This window comes from Chrysemys picta, chromosome 14, assembly GCF_011386835.1.
Source record: "Chrysemys picta bellii isolate R12L10 chromosome 14, ASM1138683v2, whole genome shotgun sequence".
NCBI lineage: Eukaryota > Metazoa > Chordata > Testudines > Emydidae > Chrysemys > Chrysemys picta.
The window spans coordinates 4,977,532-5,002,724 of record NC_088804.1 but is presented as its reverse complement, the minus strand read 5'-3'; the positions used below and the strand labels follow the sequence as shown (position 1 = coordinate 5,002,724).

General features: G+C 45.0%; 1 protein-coding gene across 6 annotated transcripts in view; it reads right to left on the bottom strand.

The window, feature by feature from the left end:
• The window catches only part of NUTF2 (nuclear transport factor 2), a 59,897-nt gene that overhangs the window by 4,945 nt on the left and 29,759 nt on the right, over window positions 1-25,193 (bottom strand). For 3 of the 6 annotated variants that reach the window (XM_005310106.5, XM_042860258.2, XM_065567537.1), the window contains exons 2-4: window positions 21,257-21,381; window positions 13,506-13,577; window positions 8,107-8,205 (exon numbers count right to left, since the gene is read on the bottom strand). In XM_005310106.5, coding sequence (XP_005310163.1) covers window positions 8,107-8,205; window positions 13,506-13,577; window positions 21,257-21,355 — 270 coding nt within the window. In that variant the 5' untranslated portion in view covers window positions 21,356-21,381. Of the gene's footprint in view, window positions 1-2,781; window positions 2,939-8,106; window positions 8,206-13,505; window positions 13,578-21,256; window positions 21,382-22,939; window positions 23,000-25,193 lie in introns of those variants that run through there. The other 3 variants (XM_065567539.1, XM_065567538.1, XM_042860257.2) reach the window with 3 other exon arrangements.

Genomic DNA, 25,193 nt, shown 5'->3' with positions numbered 1-25,193 from the left:
ATCAAGTATTTTCTATTCTATTCTTTTTGAGCATAAATAAGCAAGTAAATCTAAAGGGAATTCCACTGGGAATAGCACTGTAGTAGCTCTGAAGTTCTGAATAGAGACTTCATGGCATCAGCACAGTGTGAACACAAACTGCCAAACCAGATTAGACCAATGGTCCAGCTAGTCCCATTATTCTGCCTCTGACAATGGCCAGCACCAGATGTTGCAGAGGAAAATGCTAGAAGCCTACAATAATGGAATAATCCGCCCTTATGGGAAGCATCTCACCTCATTTAGAGATTGGTTTATGCCCTGAAACATGAGGATTTATATCACTCCTAGATTTAACCTATCAAATATAGCTATGGATTTTCTCATAATTCATACAAATATCTAAACCTTTTATGAATCCTAAACTCTTGCTAGTGCTTGATATTTTGTGGCAAAGACTTCCACAGATCTGTTGTGTTCAGTACATAGAGGAGTATTTCTTTAACAGTTTAAAATGCATGCCTTCCAATGTCCTTTGACCATTCCCTATGTCTTTGGGAGAGAACCTCACAAAGGGCTATGAATGAAGCTAAGTGATTACACAGTAAGCGGTAAATTCCATCACTGATAAGAGCTTGTTTATTGGCTTAATTTGGGCTGGGTTTCCATTTCCTGATGGATACTGTTGAGCTGGGATCACTTCTTACCACAGCCATCAGCCATTTAAGCACACTCTTTTGCTTGCCTTCCGGCTTCCCTTGTTTAGTCTGTTGTGCCTTTATTATTGGCTGCATGCTACCTCCATGCTAAGCCATGGATTTTAACTGCAGGGTTGGACTAGGTTCTCTTTTTGTGATTCCCCTTTCCAATGGGAAGTGTCACTATGCTGGATTTTGGTACCTTTTCTCTTTGAGGATGTTGAGCATAGTTACATTGCAGTCACTATTATTTAATGATTCAACTAGAGCTCTGATCAACTCCTTCAGAACTAGCTGTTTCAAAAAAATGTAAATTGCTTCTTTAAACCTTTGCTGACCAGACTGACCATAAGAACGGCCATATGGGTCAGACCAATGGTCCATCTAGCCCAGTATCCCCTCTTCCAACAGTGGTGAATGTCACATGCTTCAAAGGGAATGAAAGAACAGGAAAATCATCAAGTGAGCCATCCCGTTGTCCAGTCCCGCAACTTATCTAATACTTTTTTGAACCCAGTCATAGTTTTGGCCTTCACAATATTCCCAGGCTGACTGTGTGTTGTGTGAAATCGGCTGCCTATTAATTTCATCGGGAGACCCTGGTTCGTGTGTTATGTGAAGGGGTAAATAACACTTCTTTATTCATTTTCTCCACACCTTTCATGGTTTTAGTAATCTCTTTTCCAAACGGAATGGTCCCAGTCTTTTTAATCTCTCCTCATATGGAAGCTGTTCCCTTAATCATTTTTGTTGCCCTTCTCTGTACTTTTTCCGTTTCTAATATATCTTTTTTGAGATGGGGCGACCAGAACTACATGCAGCATTCCAGGTGTCAGTGTACCACTGATTTATATAGTGGCATTACGATATTTTCTGTCTTATTATCTATCCCTTTCCTAATGGTTCCTAACATTCTATTAGCTTTTTGACCAGTTTATAGAATGAAGTCACCCATTATTACTGCTTTATTTGATTTTTGTTGCCTCCACATTGTACACAGTATTTTTTCCTGACCCAGAGGCCATTAGTACACAACTCTACTGGCATATTTGTGTAACTTGGCATTTGCATCTCTGCAGACTTGACTGAATGGGCCTCTTCACTCAAATTCTGTCTCATGTTTTAGGGAGTCTCTTTAGGTACAGTTCTACTCCCACCACCTCTGCATATGTTCCAGGGACTCTCAAGGTACAGTACTACTCCCAGCAGCACTGCAGACTAATCTGCCCTTCCTTTTTAGCTGGTTACTAGGTATCACCGTGTCCCACTGATTTTTGGAGACCAACCATGTTTCTGTAATACCATTCAGGTCAGGCTCCTCTTCCACTGCCAGGCATTCCACTTCATCCCGTCTGCTTTTTACGCTTCTTGTATACAGACATTTATCTTTGGTTTTGGCCACCATGCCTATTTTACAGCTGAGCTCTGGCACCCAATTACTGTTTTGGAATGTATCTCTGATCTCATGGCAAAGAATTAAGCTACGTCTACACTACTGACCTTACAGTGGCACAGCTGTACTGCTGCAGCTGCGCCTTTGTAAGGTCTCCTGTGTAGCTGCTCTATGCAAGGGGGAGGGAGCTCTGCCGCTGGCATAATTAAACCACCCCCAACGAGCGGCAGTAGCTATGTTGGCAGGAGACGCTCTCCCACCGACATAAAAGCACCGGTGTGGACAGCACCATCAGTAAAACTTACATCGGTCGGGGGGGTGTTTTTTCACACCCCTGACTGACAAAAGTTCTACCGACAAAAATGCTCGTGTAGACATAGCCTTAATGTCACAGGTTCTTTCAGATTTTCATCATGTCTTATCTGGCAAGTTTCAAACAATGCTCTAAGTGTTTATCATGCATCACAAACATCCAAGTTTCCCAAGTGATACAAGCTGCATATTCCCTTTTTCAATTGGACACTTTACATACAGAATTAGTTATTCTAAATTCATTCTGTAGTAATCACTTCTAAAACCACACCCCATAAAGGAGCATTTGGAGAACCACAGGTTTGCCATATTGCTTTGAAAATGCACAAGCAACAGCCATGCTACTCAGACACTACAAGATCAATCAAGGTGTAAGAGCAAGCAGAGAGCATGCCTTACTCAGAAAGGAGGGTGAAGACCACCAGAGATGGAGAGAGGGCAGAGGTTAAACGTTGTGGAGGGCTAGCCTGAAGACTTCATTGGTGCACACCCAAGCACCTTGAAAACTTTTCAACAAAAAGGTTTGGTGGAAACCTAGAACTTGGTCATCGTCTGCCTGAGCAGGAGAAAAAAAGACACGTAACTAGACAGAAACAAGTTCCAAGAACACAGGGTGCCATAGTCATTGCTGGATTTGGCTGAAGCAGGTACAAACTATGGGCCTCAAACGCTGTCTCCTCTTCCTGTCTGAACAAACAAATGCTCATCAGGGAAGGGAGAAGCAGCAAGAAGTGATGGGAACAAAATTAGGATACATGGGAGAATTTACAAAAACAACAAGGAGTCTGGTGGCACCTTAAAGACTAACATCTGTTAGTCTTTAAGGTGCCACCAGACTCCTTGTTGTTTTTGTAGATACAGACTAACACGGCTACCCCCGATACATGGGAGAATTTAGTTTATCCTTCTCACACTAATTCTAGATGTGTAAAGTAATGACAAAATACTAGCCCAGCTACAAAATCTGCTTGTTCATCCTGACCATTGTGATTATTTAAAAGCACCCCTGCCCCCAAGATGAGTTTGAGGCTAGTTTAATATCTGTTTAAGTTTTGCCAATGAAAGCGTGACTGATGTACTTTTTCTGCTCAGATACAGTAAGACTGTAGAGACCCATCACACAATCCTTCTCATACTAGCGCACTGTCCCTTGAGAATGGGAAGTAAAAAGCATTCTTACAGACCACTTTGCTGGTCCATCCTCTTCTGTCTCGTATACAACGAGATCTAAGGATGTGAGGCTAGGTCCATTAAAGGACACAGCCTCAGAAGCACATGGACAGAAAGTGGAACATCTTATTACTTTTCTAAAGCACTCCGAGGATAACATGTATTCAACAAAATGGAGGTTTTGGGGCTGAAGTATGAGACTTTGAAGCATGGCTAAGGTAGTTAGGAGCACAAGTCCCACTGACATTACTTGGAACCTGTGTTCCTAGGTCATCTGGACACATCTGAAGAGCCCACCCAAAGCCCACAGCAAGCGTGTCTGCTTTTTTAGTCAGCATGTAGCAAACATCTTTCCTTCTGCCCTTCCTGACATTTCAAATGCTTTGTGCCTCACTCAGGTTACTTCAGTGCAGTCCGTGTTTTGGAATGTTTACTAGCAAATGCCTGCACAAAATTGAATTAAAATTGAGAGTTTAAAATTGAATAACGGGTTTGGAAATTTTTGCACTAGTCTCCATGGTGCTTGTAAGTATTTGGCATTATGGTCCTATGTACTAGATTAGGAGCCAGGAGAACTGGGTTCTTTTGCTGGCTCTGTCGCTGATCCGTTCTATGACTTTAGCAAAGTCACTTACATTCTGTGCTTCAGCTTCTCCCTCTGTAAAGTGGAAAGCGTGATATTTTTCCTCGCTGTAGCATGCTTTGAGATCTACGGATCAGTGGTGTTTAGGAGCTAAATGTTTTTTCAGAAGTTAAAGACTACATCTAAATAACTGGATGCTTGCAGCCCTCTGGCTTTGTTACTGCTGTTTTGGCAAGATCTGAGTATCAATAACGCCACTATTAAATGCACAGACTGATTCCAGTCGACTGTGTCTATTTTTCAGGACTAACACAAGGATATTACAGTGCATCGGTTTCAAATGTGTGCGTATTCATAAGTCTTCTGTCCACATGTGACAGCTAACCTGACCGATGGACAGGACAATGGATATTTTATGCACCTGCTTTACTAGGAGAGTCAGTTTGCTAAGCTTCAGTGTAACAAGCACTGATGAGGATTTTCCTTCACGCTAAGCAGAGGCAAGTGGAATTCCAGTGACACACAGCACATACAAGGAAGAAGCCAAGGCCAGCCGTCACTGTGTCCATTCAGACCATGGGTCCAACTGTAACATCTGGTGCCAACATGAGCCCCAAAATGCTAAACCAGGCACGTTTAAACATAGGAGCCCAAGTCTGAAGACTAAGCTGTCTGCCTCCTGCTTCTGTACCCAAAACGAACAGAAATGGAGGAAAGGTGCAGACCCTTTGCTACAAGCTACATTAATGGTTTGACTCACTTCACAGGTAAGGAAAAAAAAAAGATGATTCAGTGCTACACCACATGGTGACAGAGAGCTGGCAAATGCTTTGTATTCGTAAGCAGTGTATATCTGTTAAATATCCACATGCACTGTCCCGTGATCCCTGCAATACTTTGCCTTGACTTGCCAAGTTGTACTTTTCATAGAAGGATAAAGAAGTTAAAGATAAGTTGGATCTATGGCAGGGGTAGTTAATAGGCAGCCCGTGGGCCAAATCTGGACAGCCAGATGCTTTTGAACTGACCGTGACATCTTTTTATTTACTTCTTATCATTATTGTTTTTGTATGATTTTCTCTGGAGTCTGCATTTTGAAAATACCTCGACCAAGAAATATGGACCTTGACAAACAATAATTGCTTACCCCAATCTACAGCATCAAAAAGTGGTGTACGGGATAGGTCCCTAGACTGCATTGTCCATGGTGAGGTCCATCCTACTGCAGAACTAGAAACCTAACAGTTTACAGAGCCTGTTCCTTAAGAAGATTACGGGCAGGATCCTACAGCCACAGGATTTACCCACAAATACATCCCTGGCTGCAGAACTGTGATCCACTCAAAAGACAATCCTACCCTTTATGGTGATGAAGATAAACTTGAAAACATGAGCAGTGTAACTACTGCAGCTTCATCTGCCCGAGATGGCAGAGAACCTGAAAGTGCCTCAGATATGAACGGCCCCCAGTCACCTCAACCAGGGCCCCATGCTGAGACTCAGATTGTCAAATTTAGTATTCCCCCTTCACCACCACCTCACCAGCCCAAACAGAGAGACATGGAATTCAGCATTTTTGCCATGGAATAGTTATTTGCTGCAGCCAGGTGCCTGACATCTCGCTCTGCAGTTTCCTCACTGGGGTTAAGTTCATTGTTTATACTGCATGTTCGCAGCACTGTTCCATGGAAGCAAGCTGCAGAGGCTAGTGGACCAGAGCTGGAGTCCAGCTTGCAGCTAGGGACCCAGAAGGATAGGTTGGCCAGCTGGGCTGCCTGTAGAACATGCAGCAGCCAAGGCTTGGGAAGCCAGAGAGATGAACTTCTGAGGTCAGCTCCATGTTTGCCTCCCACCCCTATTCCCAGCCCCACATGAGAGGGAAGCGGTTCTGAACAGGACTGCCTGGGCAGTTGCAGAAGCAAAGGCCTAGGCTACCTGGAGAACGCAGTGAAAAGCACACCCTTGAAAATAATCAATGAGAATTTTCACTGATGAGCCACAGCGTGGGGGGAGGGAGAAGAGGGGGCATGGTGGGAACAGGAGGGACAGGGGGACATAGATTGAAACGCAAAGGGTAGATTTGTGATGGTACAGTGTAGTTGTTGCTGCCATTTACTATCTGGGCTCCAATTATAGGGTAATTCTTGGTCTTCACTAAAAGAGGAAGACCTGTAGTTTTAGGTTTCAATAATGTCCAGAAGCAGGAGGTGTGAGGCAAAAAGCTGCTCTTCCCCACTACCCAACATGAGCAAGTGGGGCAGATCAGCTCCTTTGGGGGCTCCAGGGGATTTAAATAACTCCGATCCAGCCCGACTCTTTAGTCCATCCCAGATTCTGCTGGAGGTTTGATGACAAGAACACGCTGTTTCCAGAGCCATTTGAAGGAGTAAACGTTGACAGTATTCTGTGATGGAAACTGGAGCATGCTAGCCAGAAGCTGGATGGGCTGGGGATTCTGTTATGGCAGCATGCACTTTCACAGGACCCAACGTGCTTCTGGCACACCTCACTGAGTGTTAAGGCAAGTTGAAGATTTCCCAGTAAAAGGCAAGTCCTGGTTTTGGCTAGTTTCTTTAAGGAACTTTGTGGCCTCAAGGACAAGACAGCTCTTATTCTAAACAAGAAACCCAACAAATCCTCTCAATCTATGGTCTTCAGGCCTTTGGAAGCACAGCTGTTCCCCCAGAGAGGTGGAGGGCCAAAATGAGGTTGATTTAGTTCACCAGCACAGCAGAGGTGACAACGTATACATTGTGTGTTCAGGGCAAACTGAAGCCATGTGGGTAAAAATAATCTGGAGTAGCGTTCCCTCTAATTTTTCCCCACTCATGTGCGGAATGAATTTTGTTATGTGCACAATATGGAGGTGATGTGTGACAAATCATCTCCATATTGGTGCACAGAATAAAATTAATTGGGGGGGAGGCACGAGAGGACTCCCCCCCCACCCCTTTCCCCACCAGCAGCACACAGAGCTCCAGAGAAAGGGCCCCCCTCTCCCCGCCGGCAGCAGTGAGCAAGCTCCCGGAGCCAGGGGAGAGGCCCGCGGCAGCCCTGCACTCCCCAACTTGCTCCCCTCCCCAGTCCCCGCCCACCCCCTACCTCTCTCCTCTCCAGGCCCCTGCTGCAAGGCCCTTTACAGCCTGCCGCGCAGCCACGCAGCTTAGAGGGAACTTAGATCTGGAGTAGCTTCAAGAGAAGGGACCTCTTCAATGCTAGATGGCATGAGCTCACTCAGACGATATTACCATTCCTGAATCAGTTTTGGCCAGAAAGAGGCAAAATAGGATTGCAATAACTCAGATGCAATCCCTGGGGATTTGACCCAAGTGCCGTATCAGTCAGCCCTATTCTTCCCATACTGCGGCTGACTAACCTTAACCCACCTGCCTGCACAGAAATGGAATAGCCAGGCTCCATTACAAGGACTGTCAACGAATATGAAGGACTACTGGACTGTCCTTGCACTTCCATGGACCAGCTGTACCAGAGGGCAGATGGAGGCATCACAGCCTGCACTAAGGTAACCAAATGTACACCTTCCTGAAGAATTATGAACCAAGCTGCAATTAAACAGAAACTGCATCAGTTAAGATAGTGGTTCTCAACCCTCGGTATTGGATGCGGCCCACAATGGTAACTAGGTTGGGAACCACTGAGTTAAGACCTTTACTGCAGCCAAGACCTCAGTGCGAACAAGAACAGCAGTACATCTAAAAGGCCAAACCAAAGAAGTGATGCTTCACATGACATTGCTGAGGTGCAGTGGTTTTACGAAGGGCTTTTAATCTAGCATGGCAAGCAGTCTCTCTTGGAAATGTTCTACACCAGAAGCACGACACCCCAATGTAGGCATTAACAAGTGCCTCCAAGGTACATAAGCTGTTTTACAAACATCAGGTGATTAAGTATCCTGAAGAAAACTTGAGGACATTAACATTTGTTTCCCTGCAATGGAAAGGAGAGTTTACCTTAAGTTGTCCCACAACCATACTGAGTATACAACTGTCAGGCGTGGGCTGGTGGTCTTGTGACGTGATGCTGTGCTGTATTTTTTGAAAAGGAAGGCTCTACAATGAGAAGGAAAAGAACCGGGTGAGCAGATCGGAAGTGTTCCCCTCCTTAGAATACATTATACAATACACATTTCATGTAGGAAATCAGTTAAGTGCAGTGGCATAAGAAGTTGAACTAGTTTGGAAATAGACACAAGTTTACATTCTCAGTGCCACAGAAAGATGCAGGTGGTCAGCAGAAAAACACAGGTACTCAGTTGAAGACTTTCTACTAAAGAACAAAATTAATATTGCAGAGAAACAAATACTCCATAAGCCCCATCTCAAAGTGCAAGTCAGATTTAGCAGCTACCCTTTTAACAAAAAAAACACTGTCCCTCTGGCGTGACAACCTGGACTTGTTCCTTCCAGCCCTGTGAAATGCTGCAAGAAATCTTCACCAGAGAGGCCCTTATAATTATGTTATTGTAGGTTCTCATCTCAGGGCACGTCTTCACTACCTGCCGGATCGGCAAGTAGCAATCGATCTATTGGGGATCGACTTATTGCGTCTAGTGAAGACGTGATAAAATCGATCCCCGATGGCTCTGCCGTCGACTCCGGAAATCCACCGCGGCAAGAGGCGGAAGCGGAGTTGACGGCGGCGCAGCTGCGGTCGACTCGCCGCCGTCCTCACAGCCAGGTTAAGTCGACCTAAAATACGCAACTTCAGCTACGCTATTCACGTAGCTGAAGTTGCGGATCTTAGGTCGACCCCCCCCCCCCCCCATAGTGTAGACCTAGCCTCAGAGTCCCCATTCTCTTCTTCCTTTCTGTATTCCACTTTCTAGCATCTTCACTCCTCTTATCTGTTCCCCTCAGTTATTTCAGACACACGGATATGATGGCAACTGAATACTGCCAAGCTAAATTCAGCTAGGTTGACCGCAATCGGCTAACCCATTTTTAAAGGTGTTGAACCTGGTCTCCACCAGCTGCTAAGGAGTGCTTAAAAAGCACTCCCCTTTTTTCTTAATCTAACTAGACAGCGCTGTATGTTCGCTTTATAAATGAAGGGAAGCTCTGTTCAATATGAACTTTCATACTCCTAAGAGCTGTATTTGAAACAAAAGCTGCGCCAGTATCACTGAGGCAGGTGGCATGCAATTTGCGATCCAATACCCATAGCTCTGCCAGTAAAGACCACAAACTTTTGCTTTCTCATCAGTATAGTGGCTGCCAGCAGAGGGCTCAGAAATGTCAAGTTTAGTCAAATGTACCTGTAGGGAGAGCGTCTTGGTTTCTACATGGGAGGAAATGCTTCCCTTATACTTTGGAAACTGGTGCTTTCTTTTAATATAGTCTGGTTCAGTAAGCACCTCACATGAGAACAGCTGATGAGCACTGGATTTGAGAGAAAAGTTGGGCATGACAATTATATTGTTGGTCTGCAGAAGGGAATACTCTATCTATAGCTAATACAGCAGGTTTATGAAGTTCAGCATCATACACAGAACATCTTTGAGGGCACAACAAAAAGCAGCATTCAGTAGCAGGTCAACGAACGCCCATGTTGGTGGCAGTGAATTTGTGCACCCAATGCATGGCAGAGACTCTAGAGAGCAGATGTTTGCCGTATTGGTGATAATGTGGCTGCCTGACACCAAGTGCCATGGTTAGGTTAGGCCAGGACATTCATTCAAATCCCCTTGCCCATTTTCCTCTGAGCCTCACTTTCTGATACATTTCCCCAGGCTGAATTGCTGAGATTTTAGCAGAACCCTGCTTGCTTTGCGATGTCCCATAGCTCCTCACCTGGCCCAACAGATTTAGTGGCTGCTAAGAAAATTTGCAGGAGGTGGATTGAAGGGGTTTCACTGTAAGATGCCATCTGAGTTTATTTTGGTTGCTGGTCCCCTTATATGTGCTGCTGTCTTTTTAGCACAAGTGGTCCTATGTATGGTTATGTGCTTTTCACTTACAAAAATAAAGATTTTAAATCCAAAAACACCTTCTTCAGAAATGCAAGAGAAGAATCATGTAAGATTATTCTGTTAGTTAAGGCAATAGACAAGGATTCAGGAGATCTGCATTCAGTTCTTAGCTCTGCCAGACTTCCTGTGACACCCTGGGCAAGTCCCTTAATCTCTGTGCCTGGGGCTATGGCTTCATGGTCTTATCTAGAGTTAGCCATCTCCATGTAAAAAAACACTCCTTTTTTGCAATGAAGATACAGCCTTCACTCCTAAGCTGTAAAATGAGGATAACACTACTTCTCTTCTACCACCTTGTTTTTATTTAAATTGCAAACTATTTGTAGCAGGCACTGTCTCTCACTGTGCGCCTGCCACTGGGGCCCTGATCCTGGGCGGTGCCTCTAGGAGCTACAGATAAAAGAGTCACAATTAATAATAAAGGTTTTGCAGACCTAATGACACCTGTGCTACCCTGTTGCCTTTAGTGGATTTGCACCAGTGTAACGGATTGGAACTAAGTAAACAATTCAGTTGATGCACAAGAACTATAGGCCAGGTCCCTCTCAGCTGCGTTGGCTCTGCAGGGCTAACGGGAGCATTCACAAAAGAAACGGAGCATAGAGTGAAGATGCTCGGCTTTATCTGCACTCCGCAGGCCTTCAGAACACAGGCGTTTAATTCCCAAAACTCAAAATGCTGGAAAACCAGGATAAGGAATTACAGTGACACTTGGCACAGAACACAGACAGACTTCACCATCCCCTTCCCTAGTGAGTCCTTCTAGGGAAATCACAGGATCTGGCATGTCCCTCAGACTCTGCCAACCAGCAGCAAGTGCTCCCTGAAGTATAGTGAGAGTCTGTTGGCCTGTATGGATAGCAGAGCTGAATGGGAGCTGAGAAGGGCCAAGAGAAAGTGGCAGGGAGAAATAGGGTACTGGTCTGTTCCCAGGTCCTAGAGACATCTCCGCATGGGACAGAGTTAAGCCTGTTTGGGGATATGTTTCTACTCTATATAGAATCTTATCCTGCCCTCATCACCGGAGTATCTGAGTGCCTTCCAGCAGTGGGAGAGAACTGTATGTGCTTAGTTCCTGTGGGAGTTTGTTTCACATTCTTGCACTGGCCCTCAAGAAAGCTCCATCTCCTGCACAAACAAGCTTTTTTTTGTTTTTCAAGAGAGTAGCTTTTCTAGAGCAACCCACAGCAATAAAACCCCACCCAAGTCCCAGCCATTGGAAAACCTCCTCAAGCTTCTGCTGCTCAGAACAGAATCAGTCTACCAAGCCTGGATTCCCAGGGAGGCAGACAAATGCTAGGTCCTGTTCAGAGAAGCTCTTTGGGAGAAGGGATTTTTAATCCAGGAACTCCTAAAGCTTGAAACTGGGCTGCCTTCCCCATCTCTATTTCCTGTACATAGAAGTACAACTATCCTTCCTATGTGCTTCCAACTCCATCATAGGAGGTCAACAACCAAAGACTATTTCTTGAAGAAACGACTTCCTTTCTAGAGGATCAGGTTGCAGAGTCTTCTGGAGAGTTGTGGAGTAAAGAGAGTCCCACAATAGCAGGACTGTGCAGCACAATCTCTAGAGGAACAGGAGTATGTGCACTTATAGGCCTTGTATGTGCTAAATTAACTGCATGAGCCACCTTGCAAAACAGAAATTAAGATCTTATGGGGAGTGTAGCGGGGTGGTCACTCGCTCCTGCCTGGGAAGGGTTAAAGTCAGCCCTGCAGAGGGCTGGGGCTGGGGAAGGAAAGACCTGGGCTGATTGGGAGAAGCAGCTGCAGCTGGGCCATGCCCCAATCAGAGCCCAGCTGGCCCTATAAAGGCTTGAGCCAGGAGCAAGGCGACACTCTCGCTCTGCATTCAGAGAGAGATGGGCCTGGCTGCAGGGAGCTAGAGACAGGGTACCTGAGCGGAGCAGGGCTGGGGAAAGGCAGAGGAGCTGGGGAGGCTCCAGCCTGGAAAGCCCCAGGCTGCGGCCTAGCAGAAGGCTAATGGGTACTGGGGGTTGCAGAGGGCAGCCCAGGGGTAGGCAAAGGCAGCAGGTCCAAACCCAACCTTGCCTGTGATGAGTGGCTGATACTGCAGTCTGCCCCAGGGAGTGGGTCTAGATGGGGACTGGCAGTAGCCTTACACTGAGGTGAGGTGGGGTTAGTGGGTGGGGGTTCCCCTGGGAGGGGAGACCCAGAGTGCGTGGGTACTGCCAGAGGGTAGCACCCAGAGAAAGGGGCACCGGGGTCCAGGGAGGGACACGGGGGCCAAGCAGTAGTGGATCACCAGCCTGCAGAGGGTGCTCCGGGCTGGAAATCTAGCTAATTCCCGGAAGAGACCAGCAGGAGGCACCACAGGGGTGAGTCCGCACCCTTACAGGGAGAATTAACAGCCCACTCTCTGCAGTAAGAAACTGGGATTTTTAGGATTTCAAAGCACTATTCTCTGGAGTAAATGAACTCCAGAAACTGACAAAACTGGGAGACTGCAGACTTTAGAGATGTACTAGGGAACTTGGTTTTCTAGTGACAAGAGAATTGCATGTTATCTGTTAGCAGCAGCAGGTACACCTCTACGCTGTCCTCGGGAGCCAAAAAAATCTTACCGCGTTATAGGTGAAACCGCATTATATCGAACTTGCTTTGATCCGCTGGAGTGCGCAGCCCCGCCCCCCCAGAGTACTGCTTTACCGTGTTATATCCGAATTCATGTTATAGTGGGTCGCGTTATATCGGGGTAGAGGTGTACTTTCATGCCAAACATGGATGTTTAGCATTGATTCTGCATCCCTGCAGGCCCTTGATTCACTAGAAGCAAGCAGTGTCCCCAAGGGACAGCAGAGTGTCTCTACAGTTGTGAGTTGCAAAGGACCCTGGAAATCCAAGTCCCATAAAAGCAATATTTGAACACTGAGTCGTCACCTCTGAGTAAGCAACAGCTACAGAACTAGCAGAATCTTGTCCCATTAATAATGTCCCAGCCAGCCCAAGAGGCGAATCTCTCAATGCTGCGAGTCTCAACTAGTGGACTGCACTGTGTTTTCTAATAACGTGCATCAGTGGAAGAGCCAAGGAAAGAATACATTCAGTGAGGTGAATACCCCATACAGCCCAATGAGAGAGAATCCTGTGACAGAAGAGAAATTTGAACCTGTCTTGCGCAATAGCTCAGAAGTGGAAAGGTGCTACACAGAGTGCTAGGGAATATGTTCTAAAGTTCCTAAGTGACTCAGGAGCCTAAGACCCATTTTCAAAGTTTAGGTTCTCAGTCACTTCTGAACATGTGATTTAGACACTTTTGAAAATTTTACCTTCCCTGTGAGAAGCAAAACAATTTAGATCTTTAGAGCAGTTTCCCAAAACATTTTGTTTAGAAAAAAAAACATTGCATAGACTTACGGAGAGTTTTTCAACTATAGCTGTTTTGCCCTGGCATTGCTGCCCTTCCCAGGTAAGGCATGATGCATCAATCTGAAACAGTCAAAACAAATTTGGTCACAGTCTGCTTGGGAAAGTAAATAAACTAATTCTCTTCAATAACGCCAGCAAGGGAAGACTTACCAATGCTATGCATGCACACAGTTTTATCAGAGTTCAAACTGGCTACACTCAGCTTCCCTAGGAAAAGTGAGGCATGTAACTGTTTGCATGGTTCTCTACAGAGCAATTAATTATGTTATGTCAATTACACACTTGCACTGCCTCCTGTAGCTAACTCAATGGATTGCCAGTACTGTTAATAAGGGTAGGAGTCACTACTGGCTGCCAAGGGTACAAGGTAAGGAAATTAGTTACCTAAAGGGAGAGGGGAAAAAACAAATGCAGACGGAGCAATACAAGTAGTAATTGGTTTTTCCTGGTGGTCTGTGGGATTGGGTAATGACGACACTTCATAATCAGAATATATCGGTCAAAAAAGCTGCTTCAATTGTGTCAGAGCAGGTGGTGTTTTTTTCTGGAAACTAAAGGAGGACAGGAAGAGAAGTAAAGGACATCAGACACACCCAGAACAGATGGAGAGCATGAAGAATTTATGCTAACAAATCACAGAAATTTAGAGATTAGAAATAGACATGTCCTATCAGGGCCCCCAGATCATTTCAGGAAAGGCAGAAAACTTTCTAGAGAACCATTCTAAAACTTCATCCAGTGTGGTTTTCAAGTGATTCAGACAGCTTCCATTTCTGAGCCCTTCTAGGCTGTAAGAGGCAAGAAGCCTGCCCTCTCAGTGGTCCACTAAAGCTGCTTACTATGAGCACCAGAACAAATGGCCACTAGAAGTTAGTTTCAGAGGATGCAGTCAGAACAATCTCCTGTCAGACCAAGGCTATGGCTACACGAGGAGCTTACAGCGGCGCAGCTGAGCTGCTGTAAGCTCTCTAGTGTAGCCACTCTAAGCCAACAGGAGAGAGCTCTCCCGTTGACTTAATTAATCCACCCCCAATGAGCGACGATAGCTATGTCGGCGGGAGAAGCACTTCCTCTGACATGGCACTGTCCACACCGGCACTTAGGTCAGTGTAATTTACATCGCTCAGAGGGTGGCTTGTTCACACCCCTGAGTGACATAAGTTATACCAACATAAGTAGTAGTGTAGACATGGCCCAATAAGCTGGATTCTCTGAAGCATGAGCATTAAAAATCACACAATCTTCCTTTTTAAAGTAAATAAATAAATCATGATTTAACTGAGCTTTACGAAGCCAAAACCTAATTGAAAAATTTGCACTATTGCAATTTTTATGTTTATAATAAACTGAATTATAAGTGCAGTTTTTTAAAGCGGTTTTCAGTGTCATTAATGGTAGGATTTCTTATCTGAAGCCCACAAGAAACTGGAACATTAAAACTGTATTTATTCAAAACTTCTTATAAATCCATAATAGTACAATATCAGTGTGTCTACAAAAAGCTTGCAATTTTAACACAGAAAAATTGTTTAGCATTTCAAAACAAAGTTCAAATTTGTGAAAGCTTTCTGTGAACACACACACACACACACACACACACACACACAGTTTTATCATTATTAATTTCATAATGCAACATTTTAAAATTACAATCCAGGATCCAAAATTGTTATTTAGTTACCTTAGAGTCCCATTATTCAAACTGACTGAAGGTGCTTTTAAGGCTTTCAGAATTTAAATGCTCAATAAGGAAATAAGGAAAGTCAGCTCTGAAGACCTATCTGTTCTCCAGCAAATATCTGATTGCACTAAGCTGAGTGATGAAAACAGGTAATTCAACACCAGTAGAAGAAACTGGAGCTGTTAACAGTTGCAACTCTTCTTTCAATGTCGTCTTTCTTTGTTTTCAGCCAGGCTCTTTACTTGAGATTTCCATCTCTGAACAGCTGTTACATTTTTCAGTATTTCACTGGAGAAAGTAACTTTCTGAAATAAAGACAACAGTAGCCTGCTACAGCAGATACTGTCAGCAGAAACCCATTAAGTGCCAATTGCCCTGTTGTGAGTGGAAACTGGCACATGCAGGTATCAATCATATTTTACAAAGTGACATGGCATTAATGCACCATCATAATGCTTTCAGAACATGCACCACGATTGTAGTCAGTAAATTTATTCAGTCTTTAGGACTTCAACAGTTTCAGCAATTGAACATGAATTCCTCACTACAGAACTGAGGGCTACTGTTATTGACATCCACATCTAAAACCAGGCCTCAGCGCCCCTCTTCACACCAGTATTTGTCACCTTCTGGCAAAAACTCAACATCCTGTCTATACTGTTAGCAGATTTTCATTAACTGGCCACTTTGAAGAAGTACGCCACCTTACTTCAGGCGGCATGACAAAGAAAGTGCACAGTCAATATGATCTGATATTCTCTCCTTCAAAGTCTCTTGACAGAGAATTTAGCATATGTGCAGATCAACCATGTTATTGGCAGAGATTTCCTCATCTTAGCCATATTGGCTGTCATAAGACTAGTCCGGTGGCACTTATATCCATGCAGACCTTTTGACTATCACTAGCGGCTGAAGTCAAATACTCATGTGAATGTGAATGAGCCGAGATATCAATGCTTGTCAGACAAGTAAACAACTTGTGCCTCATCAATAATCCTAATACACAATCGGTTCCTTGTAAACATTATACGACTCCATCTGAAAAGGATCTGGGGAGGATAGTGGAGAACAAATTGAATATAGTCAACAATGTGATGCAATTGCAAAAAAGGCGAATATTCTGGGGTGTATTACTAGGAATGTCATATGTAAGACATGGGAGGTAATTGCCCTACTCTACTCAGCACTGGTGGGGCCTTAACTGGAATAGTGTGTCCAATTCTGAGTACCACACTTCAGGAAAGTTGTGGATAAACTGGACAGAGTCCAGAGGAGAGCAACAAAAATGATAAAAGGTGACCTGACCTATGAGGAAAAGTTAAAACAACTGGGCCTGTTTAATCTTGAAAAAAGAAGGGGGGGGGTACAACTGATAACAGTCTTCACATATGTTAAGAGCTGTTATAAACAGGACTGATCAATTGTTCTCCATCTTCACTGAAGGTAGGATAAGTAGTAATGGGTTTAATTTGCAGCAAGGGAGATTTAGGTTAGATATGAGGAAAAGATTTCTACCTGAAAAGGTAGCTGAGCTCTGGAACAGACTTCCAAGGAAGGTTTTGGAATCCCCATCCCTGGAAGTTTTTAAGAACAGGTTGGACAAACACCTGTCAGAGATAGTCTATGTTTACTTGGTCCTGCCCCCGTGCAGGGAGCTGGACTTGATGTTCTCTCAATGTCCCTTTCAGCATCACATTTCTAGGATTCTATTTGGACACTCACATACTCAGTTTCTAAAACCGCAGTCTTCTCTTCAAACACTTCATCCACAAGACATCCAATCACTGCAAACCCTGGTGGAGCAGCATTTCAACCTTTCCGACTTGTGACTGTTCAGTACCTCAGAAGATGGTACTGCTTACAAGCACAGCACCAGCTATTACCTTGTCAATTTTGTGTTCTAGTTTGTGGTGTTCTCAACACAAAAGATGAGAAAGATGGCCTGGGGGTGGTCTTTTTTGGTGCTGATGAACATTAAGTGTGAAACCTAACAGAAAACTCTGTCTAAAGTCAAATTCTACAGAACTGAGTACAGAATAGCCACTTCAGTTGTTTAAGACGAAGATGAGAAGAAAGTAACTTACGTAAATGTAAATAAAAAACAGATGTAATTTTTTTTTTTTTAAGATAAATGATTTTCTCTGACCTGCTGTACTCTGCACAGTATACTACAGCACCTTGTTACTTCCAAGCGGTTTATTCTAGGGGTTCATATTTAAGTTGGTGAAACACTTGTCCTTTCCCTTCAGTGTCATAATCACTATAACAAACTGCTTTCATATAACTAAGATCGGCAATATCCACTGGTACTTAAAACGTGTCCTGTACCTTGTTGAGCTGCCACTTAGGACTAATTCAGTCAGGACCAAGCAGCTCACACTGGCCTCAGAGGGCTTATGCTCAAACAAGACTATTTTTTATTGTTCTTTCAAAATATGGCCAACACCACACTAGCCACCCAATTGTCCGGGTGATGAAGTGATCGCCTGTTAAGTGCTTCAGGGGATGACCTGTACATCCATTGTCCCATGCCCTCATCAAGTTACTATAGTTTAGGCTTGAAATTAGACAAAGGTTTCTAATAATCAAAGGAGTGAAGTTCTGGAACAGCCTGCCAAGGGAAACAGTGGGGACAAAAAACCTAACTGGCTTCAAGATGGAGCTTGATGGAGGGGATGGTATGATAAAACTGCATACAATGGCATGTGGCCGATCTGTGACTGCTAGCAGCAAATATCTCCGATGGCTGGTAACGGGACACTAGATGGGAAGGGCTCTGAGTTACTACAGAGAATTCTTTCCCAGGTGTCTGGCTGCTGGGTCTTGTCCAAATGCTCAGAGTCTAACTAATCGCCATATTTAGGGTCAGGAAGGAATTTTCCCTCGGGTCAGATTGACAGAGAGCCTGGGGTTTTTCACCTTCCTCTACAGTCTGGGTCACAGGTCACTTGCAGGTTTAAACTAGTGTAAATGGCGGATTCTCTGTAACTTGGAAGTCCATGAATCACGATGTGAGGACATCAGTAACTCAGGCAGAGGTTATGGGTCTATTACAGGAGTGGGAGGGCAAGGTTCTGTGGCCTGCAATGTGCAGGAGGTCAGATTAGATGATCATAATGGTCCCTTCTGGCCTTAAAGTCTATAGAAGTCAAAGTCAAAAGTTCAGTGAAGAATTTTCTTTAAATGCGTGCGTACGCGTACACGCACGCACACACACACAATGAGCCGAGTGGCTCTGTTGTGTGTGAACCAGACCTCAAGCAGACTTAGAAGCAAAATGAAATCCGTTTCTAGCCGCAGATTCCTGATGCCCTTTGAGAGTCAGCATAGAGCTCAGATGATTCAGAATATCATCTCCTTCATTTTGGTTCCTGTCTGACCAAAGCCTCAGTCTACTTTTTTTAAACGCCTGTTGCTTTAAGTGGTCACAGGGCAGACTGACTCAGATGCCTTTCTGGTCTTTGCTTCATTTCTGGAGAAAGGAAAAAGAGTCTGGCTTTTTTGGCATGGTCTGAGGGCTCTGGGTATTTCCTGAGAAATGGGTATCTGGGCTTGGTTCTTCTTTTGTCAGAGGACACATGAGAAGGACTTGTCATAGCAGTGTGTGCCCTGGCTGTGCAGAGCTGGTGGAGGAGCTATTGAGCAATCCTCTAAGTGCTGAGCCCAGTTCAGGAGATCTCAGGAAGACAAACTATTGGCTACTGAAGATTCTCACTGTCCTTGCTTGTGGAAAAAGGACCAAGCGTAAGTGTTCGGTGATTAAGGGCCCATGTTCTGTAAGGATCCATAAGGAAGATGTAACTGCTGAAAAAGCTCTGCCTAAAGGTCCCTTGTGGACACTGTCTGTGAACATATCACTACAGGAAAAACTGTGGTAAGGGGGTCCCTGCAGACAGTGGATATGGTAGCTGAAGTAGGGGCCAGAGGAGCAGAGCAAAAAGCAGTGGTAGCTGGGACAGACTGCTGAATTCTTGTGCATCCTCTGGAAAAATAGATGCATCTTCTGTGGAACTGCTATACAGAGGATGCAGGAGCTGGGGCATCCACCATGCGTGCCGATACCTGCATTGTGAAGGGCATGGGGCAGGCACTGCTCATGGTGGAAGTGGTGCCCTCAAAGCCCTACCAGTGCCACCTCCATTGGGCCTGCTCTGAAATAGCCACTCTGGCCTGCTTGCAGGAGGAAGTTGCAACCTGGGTCCTGTTGCTGGGTGAAGGGGCTTCCACCAATGCACAGTTGAAGGGGGAGCACCAGAGCATACACGTCCTAGTCTCGCCGCCTTTGTTACTTCAGTAGTTTTCTCCACCCCGCTAACGCTTTGGCTGAGGAGTGGCTATGGTGGAGATGGGAGCTGAACAGCTTCAGAGGAATTTAATCTGGGGACCCCCACAAAATAATTTGGAGCCAGTCAGGAGTAAAATTTTCAATTCTTGTGCTCTGAAGCGAAATACAGCATGGAATGATTTAGTTGGGGATTGGTCCTGCTTTGAGCAGGAGGTGGGACTAGATGACCTCCTGAGGTCCCTTCCAACCCTGATAGTCTATGATTCTATGAAGCCTGAGAACCACATGCTGCAGCTACCAGGCACAGCTGGGACTTACCAAGCTCCATCTGATTGTGAGGTCTAAGCCTGCTTCCTATGCACCCAGCGAAAGGAAAGCCCACAGTGGGAATGGAAAGCCTGGATGTGAGGTACAACAATTTCCCTATGCCACTGTTCACCACCCGGTGTACAGGGAGCTTCCCTGGCACCAGCCCATAGGCAAAGAGAGTCACAGAAGGCAAAACAGAGTAGAGAGTAGCTAGACCTCAGACATGGCTCCACTCTGTGCTTGAATGGAAAATGAACACGGATAGGCTGTTCAGGCATAATTAGGGCCCTACCAAATTCGCGGCCATGAAAATTGAATCACGGACCGTGAAATCTGGTCTCGTGTGCTTTTATCTCTACTATAGAGATTTCAAAGGGGAGACCAGCGTTTCTCAAATTGGGGGTCCTGACCCAAAAGGGAGTTGCAGGGAGGTTGCAAGGTTATTTTAGGGGGGGGTTGCAGTACTGCTACCATTACTTCTGCGCTGCTGCCTTCAGAGCTGGGTGGCCGGAGAGTGGTGGCTGCTGACTGAGGGCCCAGCTCAGCAACGCCCCACCAGCAGAAGCACAGAAGTAAGGGTGGCAATACCATCCCAGGCCATCCTTACTTCTGCGTTACTACTGGAGACGGCTCTGCCTTCAGAGCTGGGCTCCCAGCTAGTAGCTACGGGTCTCCAGTTGCCCAGCTCTCAAGGTAGCGCTGCCACCAGCAGCAGCACAGAAGTAAGGGCAGCCGTACTGCAAACTCCACCCACACCATAACCTTGCAATCCCCCCACAATTCCTTTTTGGGTCCCCTGCGATTACAACACCGTGAAATTTTAGATTTAAATAGCTGAAATCATGACAGTTACAATTTTTAAAATCATATGACCATGAAATTGACCAAAATGGACCGTGAATTCGGTAGGGCCCTGGGCATAATGCTGGCTGTGGCACAGTCTTGAGATCATGGAGTGCACATTTACCTTTCCCATAACAAAAACACCTGCTGTCCTGCTCCCAGCATATTCTCGGGTTTATAGATGCTGACCCTGATATCCCCAGTTCAGTTCCATCTTTGAGTTCCCAAACTTACCTAATTCAGTTTACCCCACTAACTAGCAAAACAAAACAAGCATGTGGCTTTTACACAGAGGTTTCATCATGGGACAACCTATGGTGCTGTCACAACCTACCACCAGTTGGTGCCATTATGAGCGCAGCTGCACGAAGCAGGCAGGCAATGCTAAGAAGAAGAGCTAGACGCGAGAGGGGCAGGGAATAAATAATCCAGGAAGTGTGACTGAGATGACTAACATTTTGGATTTGCGGGGGAAAAAAAAACCATCAGCTTTTCCAGTGCAAGAGTTTAAGATAAACATCAATGAAATCTGATAAGGGTTATGAGAACCCTCCTCCCACAGGAGAGAGGCAGATTTAAGAAGTGGTAGAGGGCCCTCACCCCCCTTCATTAGGTACTTACATACAGGGATCCTAACTGGGTCCTGTCTGTATCAAATATATGGTAGTAATGTTGTACAAAACTGGATCCAATCTGCTCCCAAATAGGCTTGTCTCCCATTCTGAATCCTCCGCCAGAGCCAGTGACTGTAAAAGAAAGTCAGAAAGAACAGTTCATAGATTCCAAGGCCAGCAGGGACCATTGTGATCATCTAGTCTGACCTCCTGTAGAGCACAAGCCAGAGACCTGACCCAAAGTAATTCCTTCAGCAGATCTTTTAGAAAACATCCCATCTTGATTTAAAAGTGGTCCATGCTGGAGAATCCACCACGACCCTTGGTAAACTGTGTCAATGGTTAATTCTTCGCACCATTAAAAAGGTACACCTTATTTCCAGTCTGCATTTGTCTAGCTTCAACTTCCAGCCATTGGGTCATGTATGTTTGCTATAGCTTTCTCTCCTACACTGAAGCACCCATTATTAACTATGTGTTACCCATGTAGATACTGTAGTCAAGTCGCCCCTTCTGACACGAAAGAGCAGCCAAACGCTGTGTTAATATGTAAATAACAGAGTTAAATCAGTCAGACTACAGCCTTACAATGAACAGCCAGCCAAGACCATAACTCGCACGGGGCTTTTAGACTACCAGATCTATGCTGCTGCAATATAGCAGCCGTCTACAGCAGGACTGCAGATGTCACACACAGCTGCATTTAGGGAGCTTCTGCACTTCTCTGGCACAGTGGCAATGGAGAATGGAGCCTTTGATTGTGCCACTCGGTGATGGCTACTGGGGAATAAATTGCTTCCTCTGGTGTCCCAAAGAGCAAAGCTACAGTCACCCTCTCTGTAGCTACACCTCTACCAATAACCACAAGGCGGTGATCCCCAGTATTTCAGGGCAGCTGTTTTCTACATGAAATATCTCCTTTGGGCCAGTCAGTACCCACCACTTCCCATTCAACTAGGCAAACTAGCCCTCAGTGGAGTCTGGTCTGCTCTTGCAGTACCAGATTTGGACCAATCTAAACTCTGCTAGAGCACGCACAACGGAATGAGAGGAAGGAGGGCAGCAATTATGCACTGGGGCCCAGCACCAAAGCTCACTATTAAAAAATAGGGAGGAGAAACCTGAAGTTACAGCCATGACCTAGAAGTACTGGTAAGGATACCAGCAGGTGGTAGTCACTGCCTTATAGTTAGTATAACAGGGGAACTCTATTTTCCCCAGAAATTACCCCATCTGGTGCAGTCTCCCAGGATGGATTAGGGCTGGTATCCCCTGGCATACAGTATGGAGACTTATTAGTCAAAGGTGAGAGCAGAAACTTTTTTGGCCAGTTACAGAATCAATGAGTCTTGCCATCTTGTTTTGGCAAGTTACAAACTGAGTATTAAGCTCAAGTGTACCTTCCAGATCTGTGACTAGAATGACAAAGGCTAGCCCCGGAGCAGCTTCTTGTGGTGCCCGCATACCTAGCCTTGATCACCGATCCTGGGTTCTCCATGCGTTAGCAAGTATAAGAAAAACTAGAATCCACAAAAGCAGCACCACTATGTTTGAGATCTCAACAGGGAGAGGTGGGCTCAGATAATCGCCTGTGAAAGTACTGGCAGAATGTTCTTTGGCTGTTCTAATGGAGGTAAACTTAAGAAAACGTTGCAGGGCACTAAGGGATAGATAACCCATCTGACCTTACATGAGAGAGTAGTCCCGGATCTAGAATGCTCAGGACGGATCTAGCTGACGTTTTCTGGCAATGAGCTGAGGGGTAAAACATTCATTTTAATTATGAATTAAGGCAAATGTAGATACACCTCTACCTCAATATAACGCTGTCCTCGGGAGCCAAAAAATCTTACCGTGTTATAGGTGAAACCGTGTTATATCGAACTTGCTTTGATCCACTGGAGTGCGCAGCCCCCCTCCCCCCCTGAGCACTGTTTTACCGCATTCTATCGGGTCGCATTCTATCGGGGTAGCGGTGTACTTTCTCAGTCTAAAAGGATGAAAAGTTTGTGGGTCAATGCATGAGGATTATTCTTAAATATTGCAAGGGTGTAGTAGTAGGATTTTATGTTTGTCTGTATGTAAAAGACCAGATGAGTCTTCTATCCTTCCTACAAGTCTCATTCATCATTAGTCCCCAAAAGAAAAAAAATAAGACTTTCTGAAAATGTATTAAGTTGCTTTATTAGGGCTTAGGAATAGGCACATGTTCCATACTCTATGAATGTGTTGTTCCAATAAGTCATCTGAAAAGAAGAGAATGCAACTTCCTCATCTGATATAATGACAAATCACTGCACACTAAAAGTGAAGAGTTCTCTCCGATCTTCTCTTTTCTAGCACCTCCGTGTTCCTCACGGGGGGGGGGGAGAGGGTGTCCCTTGTTAATTTTGCCTACCTCAAAGGATCAACATAGATTACCTTGACATTTTTATCTTCAGGACAGTAACTTTTACGGTACAAAAATCTCTGAAATAATACAGCTCTTTTCCTACTTGCCAATGGGTCTTTACTCTCTACTTGGACAGCACCAGATATAGGCAAGGAGGAGCTCGAATCACTGTACAACCTAACTGCCCAATATCAATACTTGAACAGTTCTATTGTGGTAGCACCTAGAAGCCGATCACACTGTGGCTCCATTGTGGATGGTGCTTTACAAATATACACAGCACAGTCTGAACTCCAGGCCTGGGTTCAAACCTGAACTCAACATCTGGGCCCAGATATAGAAATGCTGCCCAGCTGGAGCGCCTAATGAACTCTTATGTCAACAAGCTACCAGGCTAAACTCACTCAAGCAAGAGTTCTGAATATTCCCCAGGTGTGAGTTTTAGCAGTCTCAGTGGCACAGCATGAGAACCTTTCACGTCTACAATCCTGTTCAAATCTGCACCCAGATGTCCAATCTTGAGTTTTCCTAAATACTCAGTGAACATTCACCCACATCATGAGACTCCTACACAATTCAGTGTGGCTACCAAAGTCTGCCCAGAGGTCCAGACCTGGAAGAGCAGGAGTCACTGCAGGGCAGCATTAAGGTGAACTACGAACCCTATGCAGGAAGTTTGCTCAGTAGCTGTCTGCTTCCTCACATTAGTGCCAGCAAGAGTCGGATGTAACAGGACCTCTGTCAAACACAAAGAACTCATTCACATTAACGACCCTCATCTTCTTTAAAGCTTCTCCCCCCCACGGGCAGCCAGAAATCCCCCACTAACGCTGCCGTTTAATTCTGAGCCAGCGCATCACTATTGATCATTAATACCCTGATGGACACTGCTGACAACTAGAGAGAGCCCCTAGTTTAGCAACTAAAGCGTTTAAGAAACTGCAGGGGAGGGAGAATCCAATTGCAGAGATGTGTATGCCTCTAAAAAATGGAGGTATTCGATACAATAAAACAGGAAGCAGACATCTTGACAGGGAAGGTAGCTCTGGGTGTATATTAAGGGCAGCAGGCTCAGACGTAGTAGGCAAATTCCAGTATCTAGTTAGCCACTGTTCAGTGTTCACACTTTCCACCTAGTCTTCAGAAACAAATGCTGCTCTTCATTTGCCAAGCGAAGGCTGTTTTCAATATATATCCTTAGATCTAAACAGTGTTTCAAATCCAACTTTTTTTGCAGAGTGAACCACATCCTAGAGATGGTCTCAAAGCCAACTATCCTTCCATTTGCAATCATACCGCATCCTTGTGGGAACTACACCCATTGCTTGCATACAAGAGTCACGTTAGGAAAATCTAGATGTATTTTTCATCTGTCTTTAGTCCAGTAAGATCTTGTCTACACACAGTTGCATCAGTTTAACTAGAACAGGTTTAAAAACCAATTTAGCTAAGTTCATGCAGAAATCTTGCACGGATACCTATACTAAACTAAACCTGGCACAGAATGATTTCAATTAAATTATTGTATGCAGTGTACTGTAGCTGTGTCTGT